At 39.8% G+C, this 24,748-nt stretch overlaps 3 protein-coding genes and 1 non-coding gene across 6 annotated transcripts in view; all 4 read left to right on the forward strand.

Annotated features, from left to right (window-relative positions):
• The window catches only part of pik3c2a (phosphatidylinositol-4-phosphate 3-kinase, catalytic subunit type 2 alpha), a 44,933-nt gene extending 38,652 nt beyond the window's left edge, over positions 1–6,281 (forward strand). For both annotated transcript variants that reach the window (XM_085282936.1, XM_085282937.1), the window contains exons 24-33: positions 154–323; positions 1,068–1,224; positions 1,844–1,953; positions 2,435–2,642; positions 2,744–2,868; positions 3,145–3,262; positions 3,350–3,431; positions 3,701–3,807; positions 3,925–4,050; positions 4,254–6,281. In XM_085282936.1, the coding sequence (XP_085139062.1) occupies positions 154–323; positions 1,068–1,224; positions 1,844–1,953; positions 2,435–2,642; positions 2,744–2,868; positions 3,145–3,262; positions 3,350–3,431; positions 3,701–3,807; positions 3,925–4,050; positions 4,254–4,436 (1,386 nt within the window). In that variant the 3' untranslated portion in view covers positions 4,437–6,281. The remainder of the gene's footprint in view (positions 1–153; positions 324–1,067; positions 1,225–1,843; positions 1,954–2,434; positions 2,643–2,743; positions 2,869–3,144; positions 3,263–3,349; positions 3,432–3,700; positions 3,808–3,924; positions 4,051–4,253) is intronic.
• Positions 6,282–7,951: 1,670 nt separating this feature from the next.
• rps13 (ribosomal protein S13) lies at positions 7,952–11,091 on the forward strand. The gene is made up of 6 exons (XM_085282938.1): positions 7,952–8,060; positions 8,550–8,598; positions 8,697–8,775; positions 9,933–10,102; positions 10,299–10,399; positions 11,018–11,091. Exons 1-6 carry the CDS (start codon positions 8,038–8,040, stop codon positions 11,049–11,051), a joined length of 456 nt encoding a protein of 151 aa, XP_085139064.1. The 5' UTR covers positions 7,952–8,037; the 3' UTR covers positions 11,052–11,091.
• Positions 10,572–10,704, forward strand: LOC146570110 (small nucleolar RNA SNORA19). The gene has a single exon (XR_014893489.1). It is a non-coding gene; the product is annotated as a small nucleolar RNA SNORA19 (small nucleolar RNA).
• Positions 11,092–16,421: 5,330 nt separating the features above from the next.
• Positions 16,422–20,482, forward strand: LOC146570111 (uncharacterized). 2 transcript variants are annotated; one of them, XM_085282940.1, is made up of 4 exons: positions 16,422–16,843; positions 17,378–17,428; positions 17,549–18,687; positions 19,554–20,482. In XM_085282940.1, the coding sequence occupies exons 1-4, from the start codon at positions 16,681–16,683 to the stop codon at positions 19,776–19,778; spliced, it is 1,578 nt and encodes a 525-aa protein (XP_085139066.1). In that variant the 5' UTR covers positions 16,422–16,680; the 3' UTR covers positions 19,779–20,482. The 2 variants fall into 2 exon arrangements, with proteins under 2 accessions (XP_085139066.1, XP_085139065.1); XM_085282939.1 differs by having other exon boundaries at positions 16,424–16,843; positions 17,378–18,687.
• The last annotated feature ends 4,266 nt before the right edge of the window (positions 20,483–24,748 follow it).

The following is a 24,748-nucleotide window of genomic DNA, read 5'->3' on the forward strand; positions in this document are numbered from 1 at the left end:
AATTTAAAGCACTTGTTAGTCTGTTTGACCTTTGACCCTTATAAATGTGAATCCTTAATCCAAACATGCAACCTTTTTTTTTTTTTTTAAATTTCATTGCAGTACTCGCTTTATTTAGCCATGCTTAAAATACCCTTTTCTCCTCTCCTTTAGGCTTCGGAGAACTTCATCTACTCTTGTGCTGGATGCTGTGTTGCAACCTACGTGCTTGGCATCTGTGATCGTCATAATGATAATATCATGCTGCGCTCCACTGGTCACATGTTTCACATCGACTTTGGCAAATTCCTGGGCCATGCCCAGATGTTTGGCAGCTTCAAGAGGTGATGATCAAATCTCACATGTATCATGGATGCAAGTGTGAAATTGCTATAGATAAAGGATGCTTTGTCGCGCTATCAAGTTTTGAAGGTGTGCCGTAGTGATATGATTGATTTACAACCCTCGTAGTTCCCAGGGGACTCCCACAGCACACAGGTGTTTTTTGGTTGTTGTTTGTTTTGAGTGCCTTTAGAACTAATGTGTTAAGTTGTCACAAACAATTTAAAAAGTGTGATCTTCACTTTTATGGATGAAAGGTATGTCAAGCACCCAAAATGAGGTGAAAAAACAAACAAATCCCGAAAAATTATATACCTACCCCACCGAAGACTTTGTGCATAGTAAGATATTAGAGTACATCCCTGTGCTCAAAGGCCCCACAATTCCTTTGTGGGTGACTGTATTTCAGGAGCAGAGGATAATGACTTTGAGCACAGTAAGATTAATGTGTGTTTTCAGTCATGACCTGATTCTTAACTGAGATTTTCACACAGTGTCCAGGTTGGCTCTGTTACAACTACACTCTTCTATTTTTGGCCTTGGAACATTTTCTTGCTGAAATGTTTATACATTCATTTATTTATTTATGTATTAATTCATACATACTCCTTTTTTAGTGTTTTACGTGAGGGAGGATGTCAATTTAGGCCATGTTTTCCCAGAGGTTTAAACAAGTGATGAAAAACTTTTTGCTCTTTTATGAGAAGCTGATGTCAAATCTTGTCTCCACCCTTTTTTCCCATCAGAGACCGAGCTCCGTTTGTTCTGACCTCTGACATGGCGTACGTCATTAACGGAGGCGAGCGGCCCACCAGCCGCTTCCAGCTGTTTGTGGACCTGTGTTGCCAAGCCTACAACCTCATCCGCAAGAACTCCGGGCTTTTCCTTAACTTGTTGTCACTGGTGAGAGAGAAAACAAAACAAACAAGCCCGAGTACATACACACATGTGCATAGTACATAGCACTCTAGCTGTTCATACACACATTGATGGTAAAACGAGTTTTGTTCTTGTACTTTTGTACTGCTGACTGTGCCATTTAACATCTTCATCTGTCCCTATTACTGGTATTGGCCTCCTTTTTGTCACCTTGTTTTCTTTTACACCTGCAAGAGCCAAAATAACAAGATATGCAAACCAAGAGCATTCATAATAAATCAACGCCTCTCTGTCCTAGAAATTTGTGTGCAATAAACTTAGAGGCTCTGCTTAAGTGAAAAGACTTCTGTTTATTGCATTTCTAACGGAGACAGTCTTGGTGTCACTGAACTGAACTGAATTATACTGATTCTTTGCCTGACCTCGCTGATTATACATTGGACAAACAAAATAGTAGACACACCTGTCGGTGCAATTAAGCAGCACCAGTAAGCACATATTCCAAACTGAACACACAGCAGAGTTAGAAAGTTCTGAGTAATAAGTGGGCCAACATGCAGAAAACTACTTCAGATAACTCAAAAAAAGTCACCAAGTGGTATTCACCTCAAATATCAGGCATGTGTTTCTCTGTCTGTTGTAGATGATGTCATCAGGTCTCCCAGAGCTGACCGGCTCTCAAGATTTAAAGTATGTGTTTGATGCACTGCAGCCACACAACACAGATGCTGAAGCCACCATCTTCTTTACCAGGTAAATGTATTAACATCTTTCTCCTCCAGTCCAAAAAACAAAACTAAAAACATTTTGACATGTTTATTGTTTGGGGGGGGGGGTTTTAGCACATTTTTGTTCAACTTTAATACTTTTCTCTGATTCATTCCACTCTACGTGGCAGGTTTTGTAGCAAGATATACTTTAGTGTACAGTTTATGATGTCAGATACTAAAAGTCCACCAGGTGGCAGTACATGATTAGGAGCAAAACAGGAATAGCTGCTATCTCGCTATGCAACAACACAACAAAAGTACAACCAGAACAAGGCATGCTTGTTTTTTGAAAGACCAGTCAGACTGGATTGAAACTGGAAATGTGCTTTGAATGTTTATTTCTTCACATAGCCAAAGGTCAAGGGAGCATAGTTAAAAATTGTGTCTTTGGCATGTTAAATATTTAGTTTCATTTTCACCTGATCTAATGCAGATTTCCTCCCCTTATTTTCTAACTGTCCCAGGCTCATAGAGTCCAGTCTAGGAAGTGTGGCCACCAAGTTCAACTTCTTCATCCACAACCTTGCCCAGCTACGATTCTCTGGTCTGCCGGCCAATGACGAGCCAATCCTCTCTTTCTCCCCGAAGACATATACTCTGAAACAAGAGGGACGCATCGTCCACGCCTCCATCTTCTCCTTTCAGAAGAGATATAACCCAGACAAGCACTATGTGAGCACCAGTGAAGTCTCATTTTGTTTTCGATTTTCCTTTTTCGTCTCATACTGGATTTTGCCCAAACTGTAAACTGGCTGTTTCTCCGCTCTGTGCAGATCTATGTGGTGAGACTCCTGAGGGAAGGTCAGAATGAGCCACAGTTTGTCTTCCGCACTTTTGACGAGTTTCAAGAGCTCCACAATAAACTGACTATCCTCTTCCCTCTCTGGAAGCTGCCAAGGTAGTTTTGTCACCACCCGCTTACTCCCTTATCATCCAACAATGTCATCAATCTAATTAAAACCTGTAAGATAGTGAACTGGCCAGTTAATTATCATGTTTTGGAGATGATGCAATCTTCGCTAACACTCCCAAAATGCCATCCTGCTGTAAGCCTAATAATGAATTGGTGTTTTGTTTTGTTTTTGTAATCAGTGTTGTGACTGCCGGTCTAAGTGTTACATCAGATTCTGTAAAGTAGATCGGCTAATCATACCTTGCTTCTCTTTTTCTCTAGTTTCCCCAGCAAAATGGTGCTTGGCCGAAGCCAAATTAAAGAAGTAGCAGCCAAGAGGAAGCTGGAGCTCAATAACTATGTCCACAACCTGATGAGAAGCTCCACAGAGGTTACCCAGGTATGCACACACACAAACAAACACACTCCGTATACTGGAATGATAGTAATCAGGAATAGATTTTCAGTCTTTCTGGTCTTCTTCTAGTGTGACCTGATCTACACATTCTTTCATCCAATTGCGCGGGATGACAAGACAGAAGGTGTGGATGCCATGGCCAAAGCACCTGGTAAATACCATCACTTTTCATTTCCATTTACTGTTTGTCATTTTCTTGACACTGTTTGTGCTTTTGCTTTCATTACTGTGCTATCATTAAGCCATGTACTGTTTATAAATATCGACAAGTAATTTACCAGTTTGTCAAGTCACTCTGAGTTTGTAGGCAAAAATATTTAATGGTTCATTGAATAAAAATTTAAAATGCATATGCATTTTAAAATGCATTTGCATGCATCCAGATTCATGAGAGTTATGTGTGGCGTGTGACTGTTGCAGAGCCTCCACTGAGTCCCACTTCTGGTCGGGTGGAAGGAGAAGTGAAGCTGTCAATCTCCTACAGGAATAGTACTCTATTCATCATGGTCATGCACATCAGAGACCTGGTAGGCTTCAAGAATTAAATATATATTTTAAAATACTGTTTTGATCCGTTCATGTCATTTCATTCTTTTTCTATTTCTCTCTGTTGTCATACAATTAACCCGTCTCTTTCCTGTCAGGTTTCTGAAGATGGAACAGATCCCAACCCGTATGTGAAGACTTACCTGCTTCCAGATCCACACAAGACTTCCAAACGCAAGACAAAGATCTCAAGGAAAACCAGGAATCCTACCTTCAATGAGATGGTTAGGAAATACTATAAGCTATATTTATTATCTAGTATGGCATTGTTAAGAACCATGATCGTAAAAATGTTAGACTATTTTGATATTTACAGATTTATTTTTGATATGAAGATGTTCTACTGAGGTACTGAAATCCAAGAACTTCATGGTCAGCTGCCTAAAGACACTCACTTTGCTAACTTTTCCATTCTCTTCTTCCACAGCTGGTGTACAGCGGCTACAGCAAAGAAACTCTGGGCCTTCGGGAGCTGCAGCTGAGCGTGCTCAGTGCTGAGTCGCTGCGTGAGAACTACTTCCTGGGTGGCATTACGCTCAGGCTCAAAGACTTTGACCTCAGCAACGAGACGGTCAAGTGGTACAAACTAACGGCCGTTCCATACTTCTAACCCCTGCCCACCTCCCTCTGCCGAAGCAACAGTTCTGACTCTGCCTCTTCAAGCAAAAAACAAACAAAAAACAGCGCTGCATTCAAATCATATGGGAAATGCAGCAGATGCTTACTTGAAAATGGTGGTCACCTCAGCTTTCAGTTCACTTCAGCACTGCTCTTTCTTTTCCTTCTTTTCTTTTATGGATGAATTTCCTACCATTCAGATCGTTCAGTAATAATCTGCAATATTTTACTTTCAAATCTATTAAACCAAATTAACTATTTCTTCCACATGAATTGTGTTGTAATTAGTATTCTTAAGATTTCATAAGAAGAATACTTATGTTCTCATTGCTGACAAACATATACCACGAGCAACAACATTCTGCTGAATTTTACCATGAGGTTGCATGTAATTATGTTGCCACTGAGGTTATTCCCATATGACGTGAATGTGTGAAAAACTCCTTCAGACGTGCCCTCAAAGGGCGATCGTTCGGGCTAATTCACAAATCTTCAAACGGGGGAGCCTGGTCTTCATTCTTCACCATTTCTTTTTTCTTCCCTCTACAGCTAATCAAGATTGTTTTTGTGACAAACAATCTCCTCCTTTTGTCTCAGTTTTCCTAAAGTGTAACAAAGAGCTGTAACGTTTTGTACATTTTGATATTAGAGGACCAAAACGGCTTACTTTCAGAAGAGTATATATAGGCTGACACATTTATTTTTTAAGTAATAGAAAAGGGGCTTGTTTTGACATTTTCCTTGTTTATTTTCTATATAGACAAATAGGAGGCATCAGGGTTTCCTGCTTTGTAGCAGATACCTCTGGGTTAGAGCAGAGCGCCAGGAAATCAACCATGACCTTAATATTCCCCAAAAATGTGCCAAAAGTAATGAAAAGGACAGTAAATCAAACCACACTTTCATCAAGGTGCCTTTGTTTGTGCTCACGCTCAACATGGCCTTATTACAGGTTATATTTTATTAACAATGTGATGTCCTTATTAAAGAAAAATCTATATTCTATAAAGCTATATCAGTAGTTCTTCCACAGCAGGTCTAAGTGTGGGAGTGCAACCTTTTTTGTGACAGTGGAATGCCACTAAATGCACAATACTAGGTCTTTCACTCGTGGTATTACTTGACTGTTTTCACACAGCACACCTTAAAAGGGGAATTTGTATAATAAGCTTCAGAACATGCTTTTATACTTGCTCGGGTTGAAGATTATGATTGTTTGAAGACACTGATTGGTAGTCTGTTTGGTGCGTTCTTCAGGTGGTTCAAAACCACAAGTCAGGAACTGAGTTACTTCTGGAGTCTGGACCTGAGGCTGTTTCACCTTTGGGCAGCAATGCCACACTCACCCCTAGTGCCTAATACTGGTGTAACAATGCCATGAGTCACTGGATGGTAATAGCTGCCAGTGAAGTCCAGAACAAGTCAGGTTTTGTGACATTTAGTTGAGGGAATGCTTTGGCAAAACGACACAAATCAGATACTGAAAGGACAACTTTACCTTAAAACGTCTTCACAAAAAGGGAACAGGAATCGTGAGCATGAGATTAGCTGCTTTCTTCTCTACTTGCCTAACTATGAATCTAAAGTTGTTGTTAATGTTTAATAAAGAAATTAAGATAAATGTTTCTAAAAAGTTTTTTAGAGATCCACAAGACAACGTCATGTTATGATTATTAGTGGCTTCATTTGTTCTTTTAGCAGCTGTACAAAGAAAGGAAGCATAGTTTGTATTAACATGGCCAGTTATTTATTCCTAATTGGTGACCTCTTGCCTGAATGGATCAGTGTGTACTGTAATCCTTCTTTCTTAAAGCAAATTAAATGTTTTTGGAACGTATGTGTCAAAATTGTGGTCTTTGTGTGAAATTTGTTTGAAGGTAGATTACACAAACCTGCTTACTGATTCTATTGTTTCAATTTTTTTGCCCGCAAGTTAGGTACAGTACTGTGCAAATGTCTTGAGCTACCCCCTAATTTCTTTATATTTTGCTCCCAAGAGACCTTTCTATTATATATTTTTTCTTTAATTGTTCTTGAACAATAATTCTTCAGGCTTCCTGAGTGGCTTTTTCAAGTTTTTATTTGGATGTTGCCTGCTCTTTCCCTCAATTTGAATTCAGTCTTTGTACCCAACCATCTTCTGAGAATTTTTGTGTTTAAGCTACTTAACTCTGACCTGTGAGTCATTCAAGCATAAAAATGGAAACCAGTATGGTATCTACATATTGAACAAGAACCAATTTTCCATCGTCTTATTTGCATGTATTTTGCTCACTTTACTTCATTTGAATGTATGCAAATTGCCAAAGATCACTCAGTTTGACAGGCGTAAAATAGTATTTTTCCTCCAACAAGCTGATTCCTAAAGGACTATTAACCAGAAACTTGGCATATCTTGTCATGGTTATGGATACTTTGAGAAAACCTGGAAACGTGCAGATAAACATCTGTAAACGGTATTCTTTAAACTGGAAAGAAAAGAAATAATCTAATAACTGATAAAGAATCTGGGAGTACATCTGTTTTCTTGAGAAATGGTTTCAATGTAAGGGTTTACAGCCATTAAGAGAAATGAAGGGAAAGTATTGCAAATTACAAACTGCACTGAAAATCAGTGGCAAAAGGTCTTTGTGTGTTGAATCTAAATTCAAATGACTGGTTTAAGTCATTGTCATTATTTATGGAGAAGGTCAGAAAAGAGTTACAACAGTGACCCATTTCTAAAACATTGTGGGGGCTTTCATCCACCATGTAATACCAGCTGAAAATCATCTGATTGGCAACAGCATCATTTTCAACATAATGATCCCTAACACACTTCCAATCCATTGGTCATGGACTGGCATTCGCATTTCCACAGCACTCAGATCTCAATGTTATTGAAGCAGGGATCATCTTCACAGAGAACAGAACAAAAGGCAGTTAAATTCCAAAGGATGTGTCCTTCAAGAGGCCTGGAGTTATTTCTGAAGATATTTGAATTTACAAGAAAGCTTGCTCAAGAGTTCAGGCTGCCGTGAAGAATAGATCAACAAATACTCTTTGAAATTGTACAGACTCTATTTCAGCCTTATATTCTGGATTTCCATGTGTGTTCCCTCGTTTCATTAAATTACTGCTCCCATTTCCCGTTTTATTTTTGCACAGTACTACATAACACTACAGCTGGATGAGAAATACCTTAATTTCTGCAGATATGAAGAGAAGCTATTTTACGAAAAAATCGTATGTTGCGGTGGACCACTGTCTGTGTTTACCTCCACAATGTATATTGAGCTTGGTGTCCCACAAATTCCGCTCACATGTCAGTGGCCAGTTTCTTCAATTGAGAAAAAATGGCGCTAACTAAAGCGGTTTCAGTGTGATAAAAATTAGCGTCCTTTACAAGGTATCGTTGTTCAGCTATTACAAACTCAAGTATTCAGTCAGACTGAAGAAGAATGAGGGAGATACTAAAAAGCTGAGCTAGGGTAGTTTTGTTGACGTCAGGTAGCGTCAACAAAACTCCGGTCTACGTCATTGCGTCATTTCCGACGCAGGCGCAAAATACCATTTTCTGTCGCGTGTGCGGCCTCTCTTCCTCTACCGCCATCATGGGTCGCATGCACGCTCCCGGGTGAGCTCTCTTTTTGTCTTTTAAAGTTGGTATTTTCCTTCTGTAGACTGGTTTTGTTTGCAGGAGATAGTTTCTAAACATGTTGTGGCTGACTGGGGTCAAAAATGAAATCTGGGATTCAACCTAAAAGTGAGAAATTGACTTACATGCACACAGTCAGTCGACATCCTCCTTTAGCTAGCTTGTGGTAGCCAAGTTAGCACATTTGCGCATCGAAACGATTTTAACTCCCCGAGTTGTACATCATGTTGCATATAAATGTATAACTTGCAAAGTTTAAGTCACGCGTGTTTCTTCTTACTGATAAAGTTAATTTACTGTGAACTGATCATTTAGTTAAGATTCATGATCGGTAAGCCAGCACTAGTATGAAGCGAGCATAACCCGGCCTAACGTTTTTTCCCCTGTTGACTTGACGATAGTTTTTGCGTTGTTCTGACCAAACTGTCAAGTTCTCACTACTAACGGGATTTTGTTTCTCGCTTACAGAAAGGGCTTGTCCCAGTCAGCTCTGCCTTACAGGCGCAGTGTTCCCACTGTGAGTACACATTCATTATATTTCGCTAAAGCGAAGTGATTATTGCACATTTTTTGAACACGCGTCCTTTATTTTAATACCGTCCCCCATTTTTGTAGTGGCTGAAGCTCACATCTGATGATGTCAAAGAGCAGATCTTCAAGCTGGCCAAGAAGGGTCTGACTCCTTCCCAGATTGGTAAGTGCTAGTTTAGGTTTTCTTCCCTGCAACATGCAAATGTTGAGATTAATTAATAATAATAATAATAATAATAATGGATACTTTATTGATCCCCATGGGGAAATTACTTGTTTTTCTCTGCATTTGACCCATTCACTCAGTGAAGCAGTGGGCAGCCCACTAAGCAGGCGCCCGGGGAGCAGTGTGTAGGGACGGTACCTTGCTCAGGGGTACCTCAGGGTAGCCGTTAAGTGGATTCGAACCGCCGACCTTCCGATCATGGGGCGACCACTTTACCTACTGAGCTATCCCTGCCCCAATTACATGACATGACTATAATAATTGAAGATCACCACAGTTCAGTTCACAACTTTTGGCAGACTCAGATATTGCTGAGCAGTTTAAAAACGTTTGGCTGCACATTACTTGTGCTAGATGCCCTTCCAGATATTTGGCTGACCATGATGTTGATACCATTATGCTAAATTTCTGCAGTAATTTTTAATTCAGAATTTCTCATAATTGTAAACGTTGGGGTTGCTGTTATCATGTTCTTGTTGTTCTTTGTCCTCTGAGCTTCAGTGCAATGTAAACCAGATGTATTACACACTGTCTAGTCTTAAGTTTTTACACTGTCATTCTAAGCCATTATAATACAATAAGAAGTGTATGTTGTTTTCTCTGATATTTACAAATTAGGATAGATTGTCTGTATTGTGAGTAAAGTAAAGACGAGATGGAGCAGGTATACATTTTCCTATTGACTGATAGCTACAGGCCTCAAGGGTCCACAGAAACTCATGTCAAATCAAAACGTTTGGAAAAGTCCTACAAAGATTATTGCCAACTTATCTTACTGTGCAAACAATCATTGAATAAAATGACTTGTCATCAGTGACAAAAAAATGTGATGCCATTCAGAGAAAACTTCAACTCTTTCTCTGTTTAGGAAAATTACATTAGCCAGATGCCACTTGTGTTACATAAATCCAGGAAACACAATTTACTCACTTTGAAAATTTTTTAGTTTTGCTTTTGAATCAATATGCAGTCTTCATTTCTCTGGAATTTTTAAAATCTGTTTTAAGACTGTTTTGGCAGATTTATGCAAAACTTAATTTGTTGGCAAAATCCCATGCCTGTTTCAGTTTTATCATGTCTATAAACCTTTCTAGGTGTTATTCTGAGGGACTCCCACGGTGTTGCCCAAGTACGTTTTGTCACTGGCAACAAAATTCTGAGGATCCTCAAGTCCAAGGGTCTGGCCCCTGACCTGCCAGAGGATCTGTACCACCTCATCAAGAAGGCTGTGGCGGTCAGGAAGCACCTGGAGAGAAACAGAAAGGTACAGCAAAGCTAGGCCAATGACCTGGAACAAGATCCTATAGCATAACTTGGAAGATAAGTTTGTTTTCCATGTAAAATTAAAAATGTAATTTTGATGTTGTCATCAACAGTTTAAAGGATTTTTATTCTTTGGAATGCAAGCAATTTAAAATATAATGGGAATTGAATGCAACACGTTGTTGTTATATTTGCAGGACAAGGATGCCAAGTTCCGCCTGATTCTCATTGAGAGCAGGATCCACAGGCTGGCCCGTTACTACAAGACCAAGAGAGTACTGGCCCCCAACTGGAAGTAGTATGTATCTGTGATGCTTTTGAGATGCTTTTCTTGTTATTTGGATCGGAAAATTAAATTTTTGCAAGTCGGTTACCTGTTTGTTATCAAAAAAATTGTCACAAATGGTAGTTTTTATTACAACACTAATCGTTTAACTGTATTGTAATGTTCACTAAGTGTATACATGGAAGTGCACAATTCATTGTCATGCTCCTCATTGTTTATTAGGAGTATTGATATTTCTGTTGTGCTAGAGAAAAACTGGAGGTAAATTAGCAGAGCAGCTACTTGGTGCAGTCTCTGCCAGTCCCCTTCACACAGTGAAACTATTTGTGTACATGTGTGGTTTAGTGTGGATGGACACATTGATGTTCTAAAAAGACAACTTGGTCCTTTTTATTCAGCTGTAGTTTTGTAGGTTTGCACATGTGGCGTTTTAAGCATGTTGTAATTTATGTGGCCAACATGAACTTAATTTTGAATATAAAGAAATAATTACAACAAAGTAAAAATCATGAGTGAGTAATAGGAAAGAGATGGTTATACTTGTTCCCCTAAAAAAAAGATTTAATGGGTTTTTGTTTTTAAGTCAAAGGTTTTTGTTTACTAATGTTTTTTTCCCCTTTCTGTTTACAGTGAGTCCTCTACAGCTTCTGCTCTGGTGGCATAAATTCTACACTTTTGGATTAATAAAACCGTTTAAATTGGGAGTTGTTTGTTTGTCTTTTTGTGTGTATGTTAAGATTTAGAGATGCACTTGAAATACAGGCCAAACACCGAATACAAAAAAGAATACATTTAAATGGACCGGTACTTTTACAGTGCTTTTCTACTCTGAGCGCTCAAAGCGCTTTACACAACTTGCCTCATTCACACGAGCAATGTTTTGTTTTTGTTTTTTTATGCTCTTTCTACATAAGTGCTTTGTAACACACACACGCATTCATACTCCAGTTGATTCATGGAAGAGCAACTTGGGGTTAGACTCTTGCCCACTGATATTTAGCACACAGACTGGTCTAGCCACCAACCTTCCGAATAGTAGGTGACCTGCTCTACCACCTAGGGGAAAACAAATGCAGCAATACATGCCCATTGAGAGCAGGGCCCTATACTACAGGGAAAGTTCAACATACCCAGGGCACTTTTCATCATCACTTACCATCATCAGGATAAAAGGTCACATAAAGCTGGTTATCAGCTCACTAACTTAAACCAAAGGTTAATATTCTAATTTTCTGTAAATGTAATGTTTTTCCCCACAGTGGCTGTTTCTGTTTATTTAATATAATATAAAGTGGAGTAGCTTTTCTTTAAGCAAAGGCCAAATTCCACCCTGGATCAGACTGATTTTAGAGAAGTTATTTGGGTCTTTGCACATTTTACTAACCAGTATGTCCTAATTTGATTGTGGGGAATTTAAACTGAAGAAAGGAACACCGTAAGCACTATTTTTATTAGACTTTTATAAGTTCAGATGGCCACAAATTTTGAGACCTACCCGAAACACTGCCGACGTGCTCATGTTTGTGTTTGGGAAGGTAGGATCCCTTCAGGGTTGTCACAAAAAAATCAATATTCGGAAGGTAATCGTTACTAAGAAAATTACTTTTGAATTAGATACTCATTCGCAATACTATCTATACCAACAGTGCTGTTTTTGGGTCCTCTTTGAGATCATAGGTACTTCACAGGGTACCATTGAAAACAGGCCGGCATACAGCTCCTTCTAACTAGCAGCTGAATACACGAAGAGTAGTTTGCATTCACAGCATTTTATGAGGAATTTCAGGATCTCTTTTTAAAGCTTGTGTCTTTAAACAAAAATGAAGTACTAAATAATCGAAGATGTAACTATATAATTTTAACTATTAAAATTTACCCAGCGGTTAGAGCAAAACAGTTGAAGTATTGAGGTTTCATTCTATTTGTAGCATCAGTGTGCAAAGCGGGATATGTGGAAGATACTAAAAGACTTGATTCTAGAAGTGACATTGAATTTCCTCAGGCCATGTGTCAAAGGCCTTTGCATGTATTTTTTAAGAATTACAAACAACATTTAGTTCATATTGGTTTATTCATCGTGACATAAGACAGTAAGTTGTATTTAAATTGTCTGTGTTAACGTGATGTAGCAAAGACTGATGAAGCTATGCAATGGTAAGATGTCCGCCCATTGATCCCTCCATAATCCACATTGCTGCTCCTCTTATAACAGTGAAACTTGAACACAGTGATTACTTACTGGGCCTACACCCAAGTTGTGCCCAAGTTCAAAATCATATAGGGTTTTTTCAGGGTTGGGGGGTTCCCCTTATAGCAGGGGCTCCCAAAGTGTGAGGTGCAAATCTGCAGTTTGAAATTACAAGTATGTACAATTTCATATTTATATACATTCATTGATTTCAGGGCCACCGTAAGGATGTTACTTTAAGTTAAATTTACTTTTGTGTCCCATTGGCTAGTGGGTCACACATTGCTCTTATCACTTAGCATATGATTGGGTTGCTTTAACAATTTATAACCAACAGCCTATGATGTTGATGTTTTTCTAATTAAATTCTCAAGGAAATTCATCACTTTATCTTGTATTTTGATCAGAGTGAAGATTTAAGATTCGGTGGGCCTCAGGGTTTTTTTGTTTTTTTATTTTTTTCAAGTGGACTGCAGTATTCTTTGGCAATGGCTGCTCTGAAGTATTGGCCATCCCAACAAGCAGACGATTCCCTATGACCAAGCACTTAGTGGGGCAATACTTGGGAGGAAAACCTCCCTTTTAACAGGAAGAAACCTCCGGTTTTGAAATATTAAGCTGTTGTAATCAGAATTAAATAAGTATTTGGTTTTACAGATTTAGTGTGTATAATTTAACCATATTTGATCAAAATGGATAGGTAAGCAGAAGGAGTAGTAATTTTGCTGCTGAATTAACCTACCCAACCCCATTTGTGGTTTCAAACTGAATGTCGATCACTGGTCTGACTCAAAGAAAGGATGGAGAACCTCCACCGATGCATTTGTTGACATCTAAGCATAACATCAGTTTAATTAGGCTCAGCCAGTAATAAATGCTGGGTTTTTGTGGTATTATCCTGTCTCATATTCAAAGTGTTCATCTGTTTGAAATTAGCGCTGCAGCTTTCTTCTATAAAATAATTATTAGGGGAGACCGGGGATAGTTGTAACGTGGGTCAGTTGTAACACTTCCAATTTCTCCAATCAGGGCTAAGTTTCAAATGATGTGACTCATCCTGTGCATGCCCAACTCAGTTCTGCTATCACATGTGAAAAATCAGCATATTTTGTCAAACACAGACAATTTAACACGAAAAAAAGTAATTTATATGCCAAAAAGTAAGTTTTTCTACTTTATTTCAATTTGTAATAGCATTATCTGCTTTGCAGTTAAACTCATCAAACTTAAGGTAGTGGATTCAAAATGTAATGCAAAGTATTTACATGTCTCTGCTATTAAATAGTGCAGCTATTTTCTCTGCAGCACAATTACCCATTGCATGGTATGGTCTCAAACACGAAGAGTGAAATGTTACAATTAACCCCATAGTCTGGGTTAGTTGTAACATATCCTGGGGTGAAATGTAACACAATGAAATAAGGGTACTAACAAAACATTAACATGTAATCTTTGTTTATTCAACACATGAATGCACTTAGAGCCATTTATGTAGCTGTGTGTGTGTGTGACAGAATGCAGAAATCTAGCTTTTGAACATATTCCAACCCCCCAAAAAAGACAAATTATGGAAATTTCTGCAACTGAATATTTCATTAATTTTGGTTGGTCTTCCTTGAGTTTGGCCTCATTGGCTCAGTGGGCATTATAACCTACAGCTCTTGCACCAATTTTGAACATAACAATGAAGCTGAAAAAATGTAGTTGTTCACCAGCATGGCAATTCCATTACTTTTTATCATGGCTTACCTTGGTGTGGTTTGCAAAGTGCTTCAGAAAGATGAGGAAATCTGTTTCTTGCACCCATCCTGACTTATTTCCACTTCCTACTGGTCCATCTCTGACACAGTGGTTCAAGTCTGGGCTCTGGCTGGTTAACGGGCGATCGTGGCTCAAGAGTTGGGAGTTCGTCTTGTAATCGGAAGGTTGCCGGTTCGAGCCCCAGCTTGGACAGCCTCGGTCGTTGTGTCCTTGGGCAAGACACTTCACCCGTTGCCTACTGGTGGTGGTCAGAGGGCCTGGTGGCGCCAGTGTCCGGCAGCCTCGCCTCTGTCAGTGCGCCCCAGGGTGGCTGTGGCTACAATGTAGCTTACCATCACCAGTGTGTGAATGTGTGCGTGAATGGGTGGATGACTGGATATGTAAAGCGCTTTGGGGTCCTTAGGGACTAGAAAAGCGCTATATAAATACAGGTCATTTACCATTAACTGCATATACAAATGCGACCAGTGAACCTCTCTCTGCTGATGTCGTTGCCCCAACTTGTTTAATATAAGTTAAAGTAATAGTGTGGCAACTTGTAACATTTGCATTGTTACAACTAACCCAGACTGTTGCTGTTACAACTGACCCAGACTCCTATAGCCATGAACTAGCTAACATTACAGCCAACGGCTAAAACATTAGCACTAAAGACCCACACAGAATATATCCCCATAGACATACAAATAACATAATTTAAAAGAGCTTCAATTTACAGACAGAAATGTCAAAAATGTTACAACTATCCCCGGTCTCCCCTACATGTAGTGTTTCATGTCCACTTTAAAACATGCTGTGAATAAAAGGATCAATCAGCGTGCGCTGCTTATTATAAACCTAACCTGCTCCCAACAGTTTTTATTTTTTATTTTCTCAGCTGCAAACTCTGTGCTGAATAAGGGTTTGAGAGTAAAGATGATATATAAAAAACATAATTCAAACATAGGTTTAGTTTACATACACAATTTTATATGAAGTCAACAAGTACAGTGTAGGTGTTTTTCTTTTTAAATTAAATTAAATTACTGGAATATCGCTTGCTGCCAAGAGAAAGAAGAAATTGAGAACTAAATTTGTCTAAACATCTATATGTATATATGAAGCTCATCTGGGAAACTGTCTGCTGTTACATATAATTTGCAGTGTCTAAATGTTCACAGATTAATTCCAAAGTTAACTCTTCTTCCATTTCAAAGGAGACAAAAATGTGGGATAAATGACATAGAAAGTACACTTTAGCAAAAATACATTGATTGAGTACATTGCCATTTATGCACTGATCTCCCTGCTTTGATATCTGCATTACATTATGCCAAACAATAGGCTTTTGTTTATGTACATGGGTTTGAAAAAGAAATTATTCAACCAAGAAAGTGTCACAAAAGGAAAGTTAAACTGCATTCGATGAATGACGTTCCCTCCTTCTCTCCCTACAGAGGTCCAAGGGATCTTCTAGGAATGATGATGCTATTTTCTGGAGTATTGATTGGTCAGTAGGCAGTGGATGTAAACACAAAACATAAAGAGCTAGCGCACTCCAGTGTTGTCTGTTTATAACAGCGTGACAACTCTTTTGAGCACAACTGCTACTCATCAGATGTTTCTACTCTAAAACATAATTTGCGCCTAATGTTTCAATATTAATTCCAAAGTTAACTCTTTTTCCACTTCCCTGGGACAAAAGGTGGAATAAGTGAGAGTAAAATCTAACAAAAATACATTTCTTCTCTGCATCACTTTATGCTAACCAATAGGCTTTTGTTTTTATACATAGGTTTGTATAGGAAAACAACCAAAAAACGTGTCACGCAAGGAAAGTGAAAGTCCATTCATGAATGAAATGCTGCAATCTCTATACATTTTGTTTTTATCTCTGGGAAACTCTACAAGTTTTCGTTATTATCTAAATTCACTTTTAAACCCGGGTTTTCCAGGAAGCTGAGGAAATTACGGGCACTTTCTATGCGTCACACGTTACGTTACCTGTGGGAGGAGTTAGCAGACGAGTAGGGATCTAAGCGAATACAGTTACTCTGTCCAATCACGGTGCAGCGTGACGTCAGTATGTTTATATTAACGGGAGTGTTGCAACCTCGCGACATTCAACTCCTGCTACTACAACGACGAAAATACAGCTGAAGAACATGGAGAAAATACATGAGAACATTTGACGAAGGACACCAAAAAATGGCACAGTCTTGCCGAAAAATGAAGCGACAAAACATCGACGCATATCTGTCACCGACGAATACGCGAAATCTCTTGGTTTTCGACGAGGAATACCAGAATACGTGAGGAGTTGTGTTCAACACAGTCGCCGAAACTCGAGAAGAAAGACGTGAAAATGGCTACGGTTGTTGGTTCCCAGACTAGCTCTGAGCGGACGGCGATGGAAAGGTTTGGCAGCGGAGGGATGGCTATTCTGCCGTGGACTAAACAGATGCTCACCGTGCTGTGGGAACAGCTTCGGTTGCTGGTTCAAGTCATTTACTACACTTTCCTGTCAGGTAAGAGTGAGACGAAATCAAAAGTTTTTTCCGTGCGTCTTACGCCCACTTTATAGCTGCTAAGGTTAACCTTTGGTGTGTTTACTGATGTTGGAAATTATAAGACCACTGTGTAGGTGTAAGATATGTTTAGTTTTTTTAATATAGTAACTCATTAAACGACATACCTTTTAGCAAACTTAATATTCTATGGGGCTGACACTATGCTGTGTTTTACTGTCTGAATAGTTCCTCGATTTTTTATTTTTTGTAGATGGTGTTTCTTTTCCAACTTCCGCAATGTTTACGTGCGTTTTCAGCATTTGAACATTGTTTAGACATCACAGTAACACTTCCTGTAAAACACTTGAAGTACAACACACGGACTTGTATGTTACACTCAGTAAACCTTCTTTGAAATAATACATAAAACTGCAGTACAAACACAAACCTTGTCTTGGCCTCATAGCATGAATGGAATAATTATTTCTTCAGAAAATTTAACTTGATTACATTTTATTGTACTTAAAAGCTTTTTTTGTTTTCTTCTTCCAGTTTTCCAAATGTTCAGGTTTGAGGTTCACGTGAGAATCACAGACGAGACTGGTCAGCATATCCAGCACATGACCACAGCCACAAACCCAACAGAATCATTCCTCTTCACCTCTTTGTTTGAGGGAGACAACATGGTTGGTGGTTCAAATCCCCTCTCCAACTTCTGTGCAGACGTTGGTGACCCGTTTGCTGGGAAATCCACTGCTGAGGCCTTGCTGTCCAGTCTCCGTGCTGACGACCTGTGTTGCGGGCTTGTGGATGAGTTTGTGTCCAGAACAGCTGGCAACGAAGAGGGCATCTTTCTGGGACACCAATCTGGCTGGAAAATGGGCTTCCCTGGCGACTGGAACTTCTTTGTGTCGAGCGGCGAGGACTCGGGTTCAAACGACACCTGCCAAAAAAATAGTGAGGAAGACCTCAAATGGGATATTTCCAAGGAAAAAGTTTTCAAGCAGGACACATCAGAAGAAGATAGAAACTCTCACTGGAGCAGTGAGGAAGACCAGAACACAGTAGAATTTGAGAGTGACGAAAGTAAAGCACTTTGGGAATCTCTGTCAAAATCCAGTGATCCTTACAACCCTTTCTTTTTCTCCGCCTGCATTTCAACTAACACAGATATGGGCAAAAGAAAAAGTGAAGTAAAAGACTGTAGCGACACCGACCTCATGTCCGTAAGCAAGGCCAGTGAGGAAATGATGGGGTCTCAGGGCCTAAAGAACTGGGTCTGTCGCTCCGACAGCGAGAGCAGTTGGAGCAGTTGGGCCAGTTCGGATGGTTCGAGCCCTGACATCGACAAGGAGGAAAGTGAGAGGCTGTGGGACTTCTTCAGCAGTCCTGAAGACCCTTACAATCCCATGTGTTTCACTGCATGCACAATCAGCAGCACAGCTCCCCAAGCCACCATGTTATCTAATTGCGAAACCCCAAAATCTGACACAGACACAGAGGAGAAGGAGAGCACCATCCCCCCTTCATCCGAAGAGGATGAAGAATCACTGTGGAAATCTCTCTGCCTAAAGGATGACCCTTACCACCCTTTGAACTTCCAGGCACCCCTTCAGAGCTCTCCAAAACGAACACTCCTGCAAGACGATGATTCAGATATTCTTAATGTTCACCACACACCAAATTCATCCACAAAAGCAAAGAAATGGGCAAAAGCACCCCAGAAGCCTGTGCTGCCAGAGAGACAGACAAAGCATCACTCCCATCCAGAGACTATACTAGTGCCCTGGAAAAGATCTGGACAAACACCCACACCAACTTCAGAGATGAAAGAAAGCAAGGCTGACACCACCCAGAAGAAGGTAATTGTCTGATAATTTCTTTTTATTCTTTCACTTTTTCCACATGGAGATGTTAAAGGAACCCAAATACAAAAGTTTTGGTGTATTTATTATTGTTTTTTAGCTGTGGGCTAAATATATTAAACTGAATGAGTGTGTAAACATATTGTCAGAAATCACACTCAGTTCATTGACCCAAACCAGGGGCAGGCAACTCAAGGCCTCGAGTGCCAGTGTCCTGTAGGTTTTAGATATCACCCTGTGTCAACGCACCTGAATCAAATGATTAGTTCATTCCCAGGCCTCTGGAGAACTTCAAGACATGTTGATTTGGTCATTTAGCCATTTGAATCAGCTGTGTTGGATCGAGGACGCATCTAAAACCTGCAGGACACCTGCACTCGAGGTCTGGAGTTGCCCATCCCTGACCCAGACAAATATAGAAGAGGAGGTGATCTCATATTTAAAGTTAGAATGTTAATATCATGAAGAGGAGGGCCTACTGCTGACTCATGTACTGCGTGTGTGTGAAACAGAGATAAAGATAACTGTTTATTCCTTCCTCCAGACTGAGTGTCTTAAGCTGAGTTGTTTGTTTTCGCAACACTGGTCGTCATGACTAAGCCAGTCATGTGACACCAGCGAGTCAGGAGAGACTGACTTCCATGTGTATCGAGTTGCAGCAGTATTGCAAAGTTAGCACAAAGGTCTTATGATTGGACAAAGTCACGTCATATTAGAAAAATCAGTACTTGGAGTTGGAAAGAGTTGACTCAAATGTAGCTTTTAGATATTTAGAGTTTATGATCCCTAAATACAAGCACTTAAACGTCATATGACTTCCAGTATTGTTCAATAAACTATAATATAATTCTTCTGAATTTCAGGTTCGATTTTCTCCTGTTGTCAAACTCCATGTCCTGCGGACCTGGCCGTTTGCGCGGCAGGCGTCTCGTAAAGGACACTGGGAAGAGATGGCACGAGACCGTGACCGCTTCCGGAGGCGAATTGATAAATTGGAGCAGGTCATTGGCCACTGTTTCACCCAGACCCACAGAGAGAACATGCGGGCCTACCTGGACAGTGCCTTGAAAAAAACAAAAGGGTCCTGAACACTGACTGTTTCATTTCCTTTTAGGATGAGAACTTGTGATTGGTTGCAATGCAACAGTGATTTTTGATTTAGGCCAATTAGAATTTTGATGTTAGGCCAACGTAAAATGTTTGGTGTCGAGTTGAACAACTTTGTACCTCAGAAGGTTTTATACATTGTGTAACTGTTGCACTGACTGACACTTTCTCATTTTAAGCTCCGCGTTACTGTGTGGAATGTTGTTTTTGTATGCCTTATATAATGACCTAGTAATGTAACTTATTGGTGAAGTTTGCCATTTATTTTTTACCTTTGTTTTCAGCAGTTTTTATGTGTGAAGAAACCACAGTCGTGACTCTAGAAAAAAGTAGAAAAGGATATCACAAAAAAAGCAGAGCTTTATATTGCAAAGTGTTTTGAGAAGTTTTGTTAAGCATGATGGATACGCGTCAGGTTCTGGTGCAATTCTTGTCTTACTGTCTTACAACTTTAGGATTTGATATTTAAGTCTTTGTCTTGTATTTTCTTATATTCCTGCACATAAATGGCAGCTTTTTAGTGCTGATTGTGAAGATGGGCGTTTATCTGATTGTATTTGCTGCATAACACTTTGTCCTCTGTGACTCACTCAGCTTGTCACAATAACATTGTGTGGCCAGACTGTCCCGAGCAAATTGATCATTAGGTGCTCTGAATCAATAAAATTTGTTACATTGTAACTTTTTTTCTGTTTGGCTTGTTTCACAACCTGACAAATGATTGGACAAAAAAAGAAATGAGTTCATACGTATGAGAAATTGGTGAAGTAAAGGTGGCCCTGAGGTCCCAGAAATTTGCAAACAACACAATGCTGAAAAATAAGTAAATCACTGGAAAAGTGATGAGATTCAAAGCGTGAATGGCACAAACATGGTGTGGGGTTGTGTAAACGTGCAGAGAAAGACAAGTTTCTCTACATTCTGAAAAGAAAGTGTGGATATCAGCACCTCCAGCCTGACTCTGACCAAACAAACTGGTTTAACCTTTTGACCCCATCTGGACACACCCAAGTGTGGTCATCCAGGGTGTGAAATTTCCAACAAAGCATGTGCCTTTGTGGACTTCAACCACTGAAGAGATAAAGGTAAGTGCATTTCTGATAAGGTGATTTACAGGTCAAAAGGGTTGCTTGGTAACTGGAGGTCTGCAAGACAATTTTATTGTATACAAAGTGCTGACTTTGGCCTGCTCCCTATCTGAATATATATATATATATATATATATATTTTTTTTACTTCTCATGTGTTTTCCCTTACATGTTACCACACACATGCACACAGGAGCTAATAATTTCCCACTGGGACGTGAGTCTCCGTGCAGAGTGGCTGCCGTAAGGCTGTCGTAAGACGAGGGTTAAAAACACAAAGTATGATGAAATGACTTTCCTGAGGGATGAAATCAATTAGCAGGTCTCCCCACCCCGTCCCCTCCCACATGTGCACACACCATGGTGCAAAGGTGAGCAATCATTGACATTGTTGCTGTGTCAACGCAGCGGTAAGCCTACTGCTGATCTCCCACCACCTCCTCCCCTTGCAGCATGTTGTGTATGTTATTCACCATCTGCTTCAGTCTTGCACCCACCCTTGAGTGGAGTTCATTATACTTTAATATCACTAACTTGGGTTATTTCATACATTTAACCGCACCAAAAATAGTTCAAGCCAGAACTTAATTTTAACTCAGTCTAAAAATCTGAAAAGAGTATGAAATCAATTTATCAGAAATTCAAACAACCCAGACAGACACACAGAGCTTTTATGGGAACAAGAACTCTGTACTGCTTGTGACGGCCTTTCATCTAAATATGATCTGCTATTAAATTTATTCTTTTAGCCCTAAAAACATGTGAAAGTCTTTCACACGATGTGCTCAGACCGTCCTTGCGTGTATGTTCTTTACAGACATCAAAACATGCTTGTTATTCAGAGTGCAAGGCTGTGGAATGAATTTTGTTAAGAGAGTACATTTTCTGGATGCTTTGCTTTTGTTCTCAGAGGCTGGCCTGATAACGTCGTCTGTAAGCTGGAAAACAAATTTTCACATCTATGGGGTTTTCTCTTTTTTTTTTGGTGTTTGCATACAGGGTGGTGAAGGTGGGGGAGGTACATCTGTCCCTCTAATTTCCTTTAGCCTGCCTGTCTGATTTTACAGTCAGACATGACTTGACTGGCTTAACACTGAATAACCAACCAAGGATTCTATGTCCTGCTCAAGGGCACTACAAGAAGACAGACAGTGATGAGGGCCAAATGAAGCTCATAACTTCACCATTCCGGGAATATAGTAGCTTCTCCTTCGTTGATCCCTTCCTTCCTTCCCATTTTCTTCTTTAACCCACTCCCCTCTCTTTGTATCTCTGTCTCCATCTTTCTCCTCCTCATCTGCTCCCAGTACCATTAGCTCAGTGGCCTAGGCGACCCCGTCTCCAGGCAACCGGCAGGAGTGGCGAGGCGCTGAAAGGATTGCAGGTGATTGCAGCAGTGGTGGAAGCAGAAGCAACAGCAGAGGCAGTGGGCTTTCAGTCAAACACACACACACACACACACACACACACACACACACACACACACACACAAACATTCAGTTGCCCCCTCTTACTCGCCTGCCAGAGAAGTGTATCTCCTGGGTCACAATTAGCTGATGATGCAACCTACCAGCAGCTATTGTGTCTGACACCACCTCATACAGACAGAGTGCATGAAATACAAAACGCAACAAGTCTGTTTGTCCTGCCCATTACATGGATTACGCGATCCAGGCTGTCTGTGTAATAAGATGAGGTGTTTGGTTCATCTATACTCTCTCTTTGAGACACATGTTCCCTTTTAAACTTGCTGTTTGTGATTCAAATTATTTCACAACCCTTTTGTTCAATATTGAAATTGAATGCGCCAGGGAGAATACTCTGTCTCACTCACCGATCAACAAAATCAACTAAAAGGTCCTTTCTGGGCCCTTCAACTGGCTCCAGAGAGAGCAACATAAGGAGTGGTTCACCACCAATTTAAGTGCATGGATGAAAACAGTAATAGAAGAAATGCTTACTGTTATTATCTTTCTCCCTATTATTTTCTCCCTAAGATCCACCTCCTTAAGTAAGTGTGAAGTATTGCATAGTCAGACATGAAGCTATGTGGTAAACAGTGATCCATGGCAGTATATAGCCCGTTTATGTGGATTAGTGCGTCTGAACAACACCCAGACGATACAGACAGATGGTTCAAGCTGGAGCTGAATTTAGATGTCGTGTTTAAATTTAACCACTAGGGGACATTGCCTTCTTCAACCGTCTTCTGGTACGTGACATAGCACCCATAGACATCATGGTTACTAATTGATGACTGCAAGAAACGGCTACAAGATGTGCTGCAGACCCCTGTCACGTTTTTTAAGAGTCACGTGAATGCATCAGTTATTCATGTTATTCACATTCAAGGGCTCGCCGTTTAAAACCGACAACAGCATATTTATAACGTGACTTCTTGTTTTGTTTTTTTATTAGCTTCCAGCCTTCTCTGAAACATTAATCTGTAACTCAAAATAGTCTCTTTCCTGGAATGGCATGTATATTTGGTGCTTACTTCCGCAACTAGATGACCATATCTGGACATCCAGTATGGTCATTAGTCATCTCTTTGAGACACAAGGCTATGTGGACACAAAGAAATGATGTAGGTCTGCTGCCCTCATGTGGTGAAGCTGGTAACATCACGGCAAAAGGGTTTTCTTGTTGATGTTGTTGTTGTTTTTTCTATGACTTGCTGTTGATTTAACTCAAAAGAGAACCCAGTTTTAGGCCAATGTTAGGCCTGAGTCTAAAATTAGATTAAGGTATCTGCAGAGTTTTAATTTGTTTGGACCTGCATACAAAAGGGAACAGCTGTTTGTGCAAGGCAAATAAACAGAAAGGCATGCACATTTCACAACTTTTAAGGAACTAGACTCTGGCTTAATTTTTAACAGGAAATGAATGGGGCGAGAGAGAGAGAGAGAGAGAGAGAGAGAGAGAGAGAGAGGTAATGAAATGCAACAAAATTCCCTGCTGGATACAAAACAAGGAAGTTCATTTTTTCGGTCAAATATTCAGTCCCTGTAGCACAAAATGACATTTACAATACTTTACTGCAATGTTTTAGGGTTATTTATTTATTTTAAATTTTTATTATTATTATGATTTTTCCAACTTGCAAAACCAACTAATCCACTGGTGTTTGAGAAGGTGATGGTTACAGTAGTGACAGTAGTGCTCAGCATGATTTTTAGGCACTAAGACTGCATTAGTCTCTCTTATGTGTTCGCCAGTTTTCAATGCTGTCAAAGGGAAAACAGAACAAATTACCCTTTAATCCAATCTAGTCTGGTTTTTGTGAGATCCTGCACTGACCCAGCTGATGGAAAGGCCTCTGATTGACCAGGATCACTAGAAGTGTTGTCTTATTAAAAAGGTGAGCTCTTGTCCATAAAGCCTCACATTTAAGTATGTGATGTCTGTGAAGGTTCTCAGTCATCCAGGTCATGGTAAACTAAGGAGCTTGGAGAGAAAAGTGACTGTAGTTCTTTAAGTTTCTTGAAGATATTTCACTTCTCATCCGAAAAGCTCCTTCAGATCTAAGGGCAAATGGTAGAGCGTGTCAGATTTTTAAGACCTATTGGGAGCATTCCTAAGAGGGTCGTGGACCCACTATTGATCATCTGCCTAATCACATGAGCCAAGGTGTGAAAACCAGTGTGGATCTCCATCAGCCAAGGTTTCAAGTGAGCCCATTGTGAGACCTTGCCCCACCCTATCATGTAACTTACTGATCCTTGAGGTGATTGCTGTTGTTATATTATGCAGTATAAATTACACTGAACTGAATTATTTTGATGTTTATCCTACAGCTAACTCAATCAATACAATTTTTTTTTCAGTAAAGGCCTTTAGAGATATATTAAAGTCATTGTTTT

This window comes from Mchenga conophoros, linkage group LG7 (assembly GCF_057382185.1).
Source record: "Mchenga conophoros isolate Kocher_MC1m ecotype Shallow Benthic linkage group LG7, M_conophoros_male_GT1.1, whole genome shotgun sequence".
NCBI lineage: Eukaryota > Metazoa > Chordata > Actinopteri > Cichliformes > Cichlidae > Mchenga > Mchenga conophoros.

Coding starts and splice junctions, on each gene's coding strand:
- rps13 (XM_085282938.1), top strand. CDS start 8,038: ATGGGTCGCATGCACGCTCCCGG. Junction 8,776..9,932: donor TCTGACTCCTTCCCAGATTG/GTAAGTGCTAGT, acceptor AAACCTTTCTAG/GTGTTATTCTGAGGGACTCC. Junction 10,400..11,017: donor CTGGCCCCCAACTGGAAGTA/GTATGTATCTGT, acceptor TTCTGTTTACAG/TGAGTCCTCTACAGCTTCTG.
- LOC146570111 (XM_085282939.1), top strand. CDS start 16,681: ATGGCTACGGTTGTTGGTTCCCAGACTAGCTCTGAGCGGACGGCGATG. Junction 16,844..17,377: donor TTACTACACTTTCCTGTCAG/GTAAGAGTGAGA, acceptor TTCTTCTTCCAG/TTTTCCAAATGTTCAGGTTT. Junction 18,688..19,553: donor CTGACACCACCCAGAAGAAG/GTAATTGTCTGA, acceptor TCTGAATTTCAG/GTTCGATTTTCTCCTGTTGT.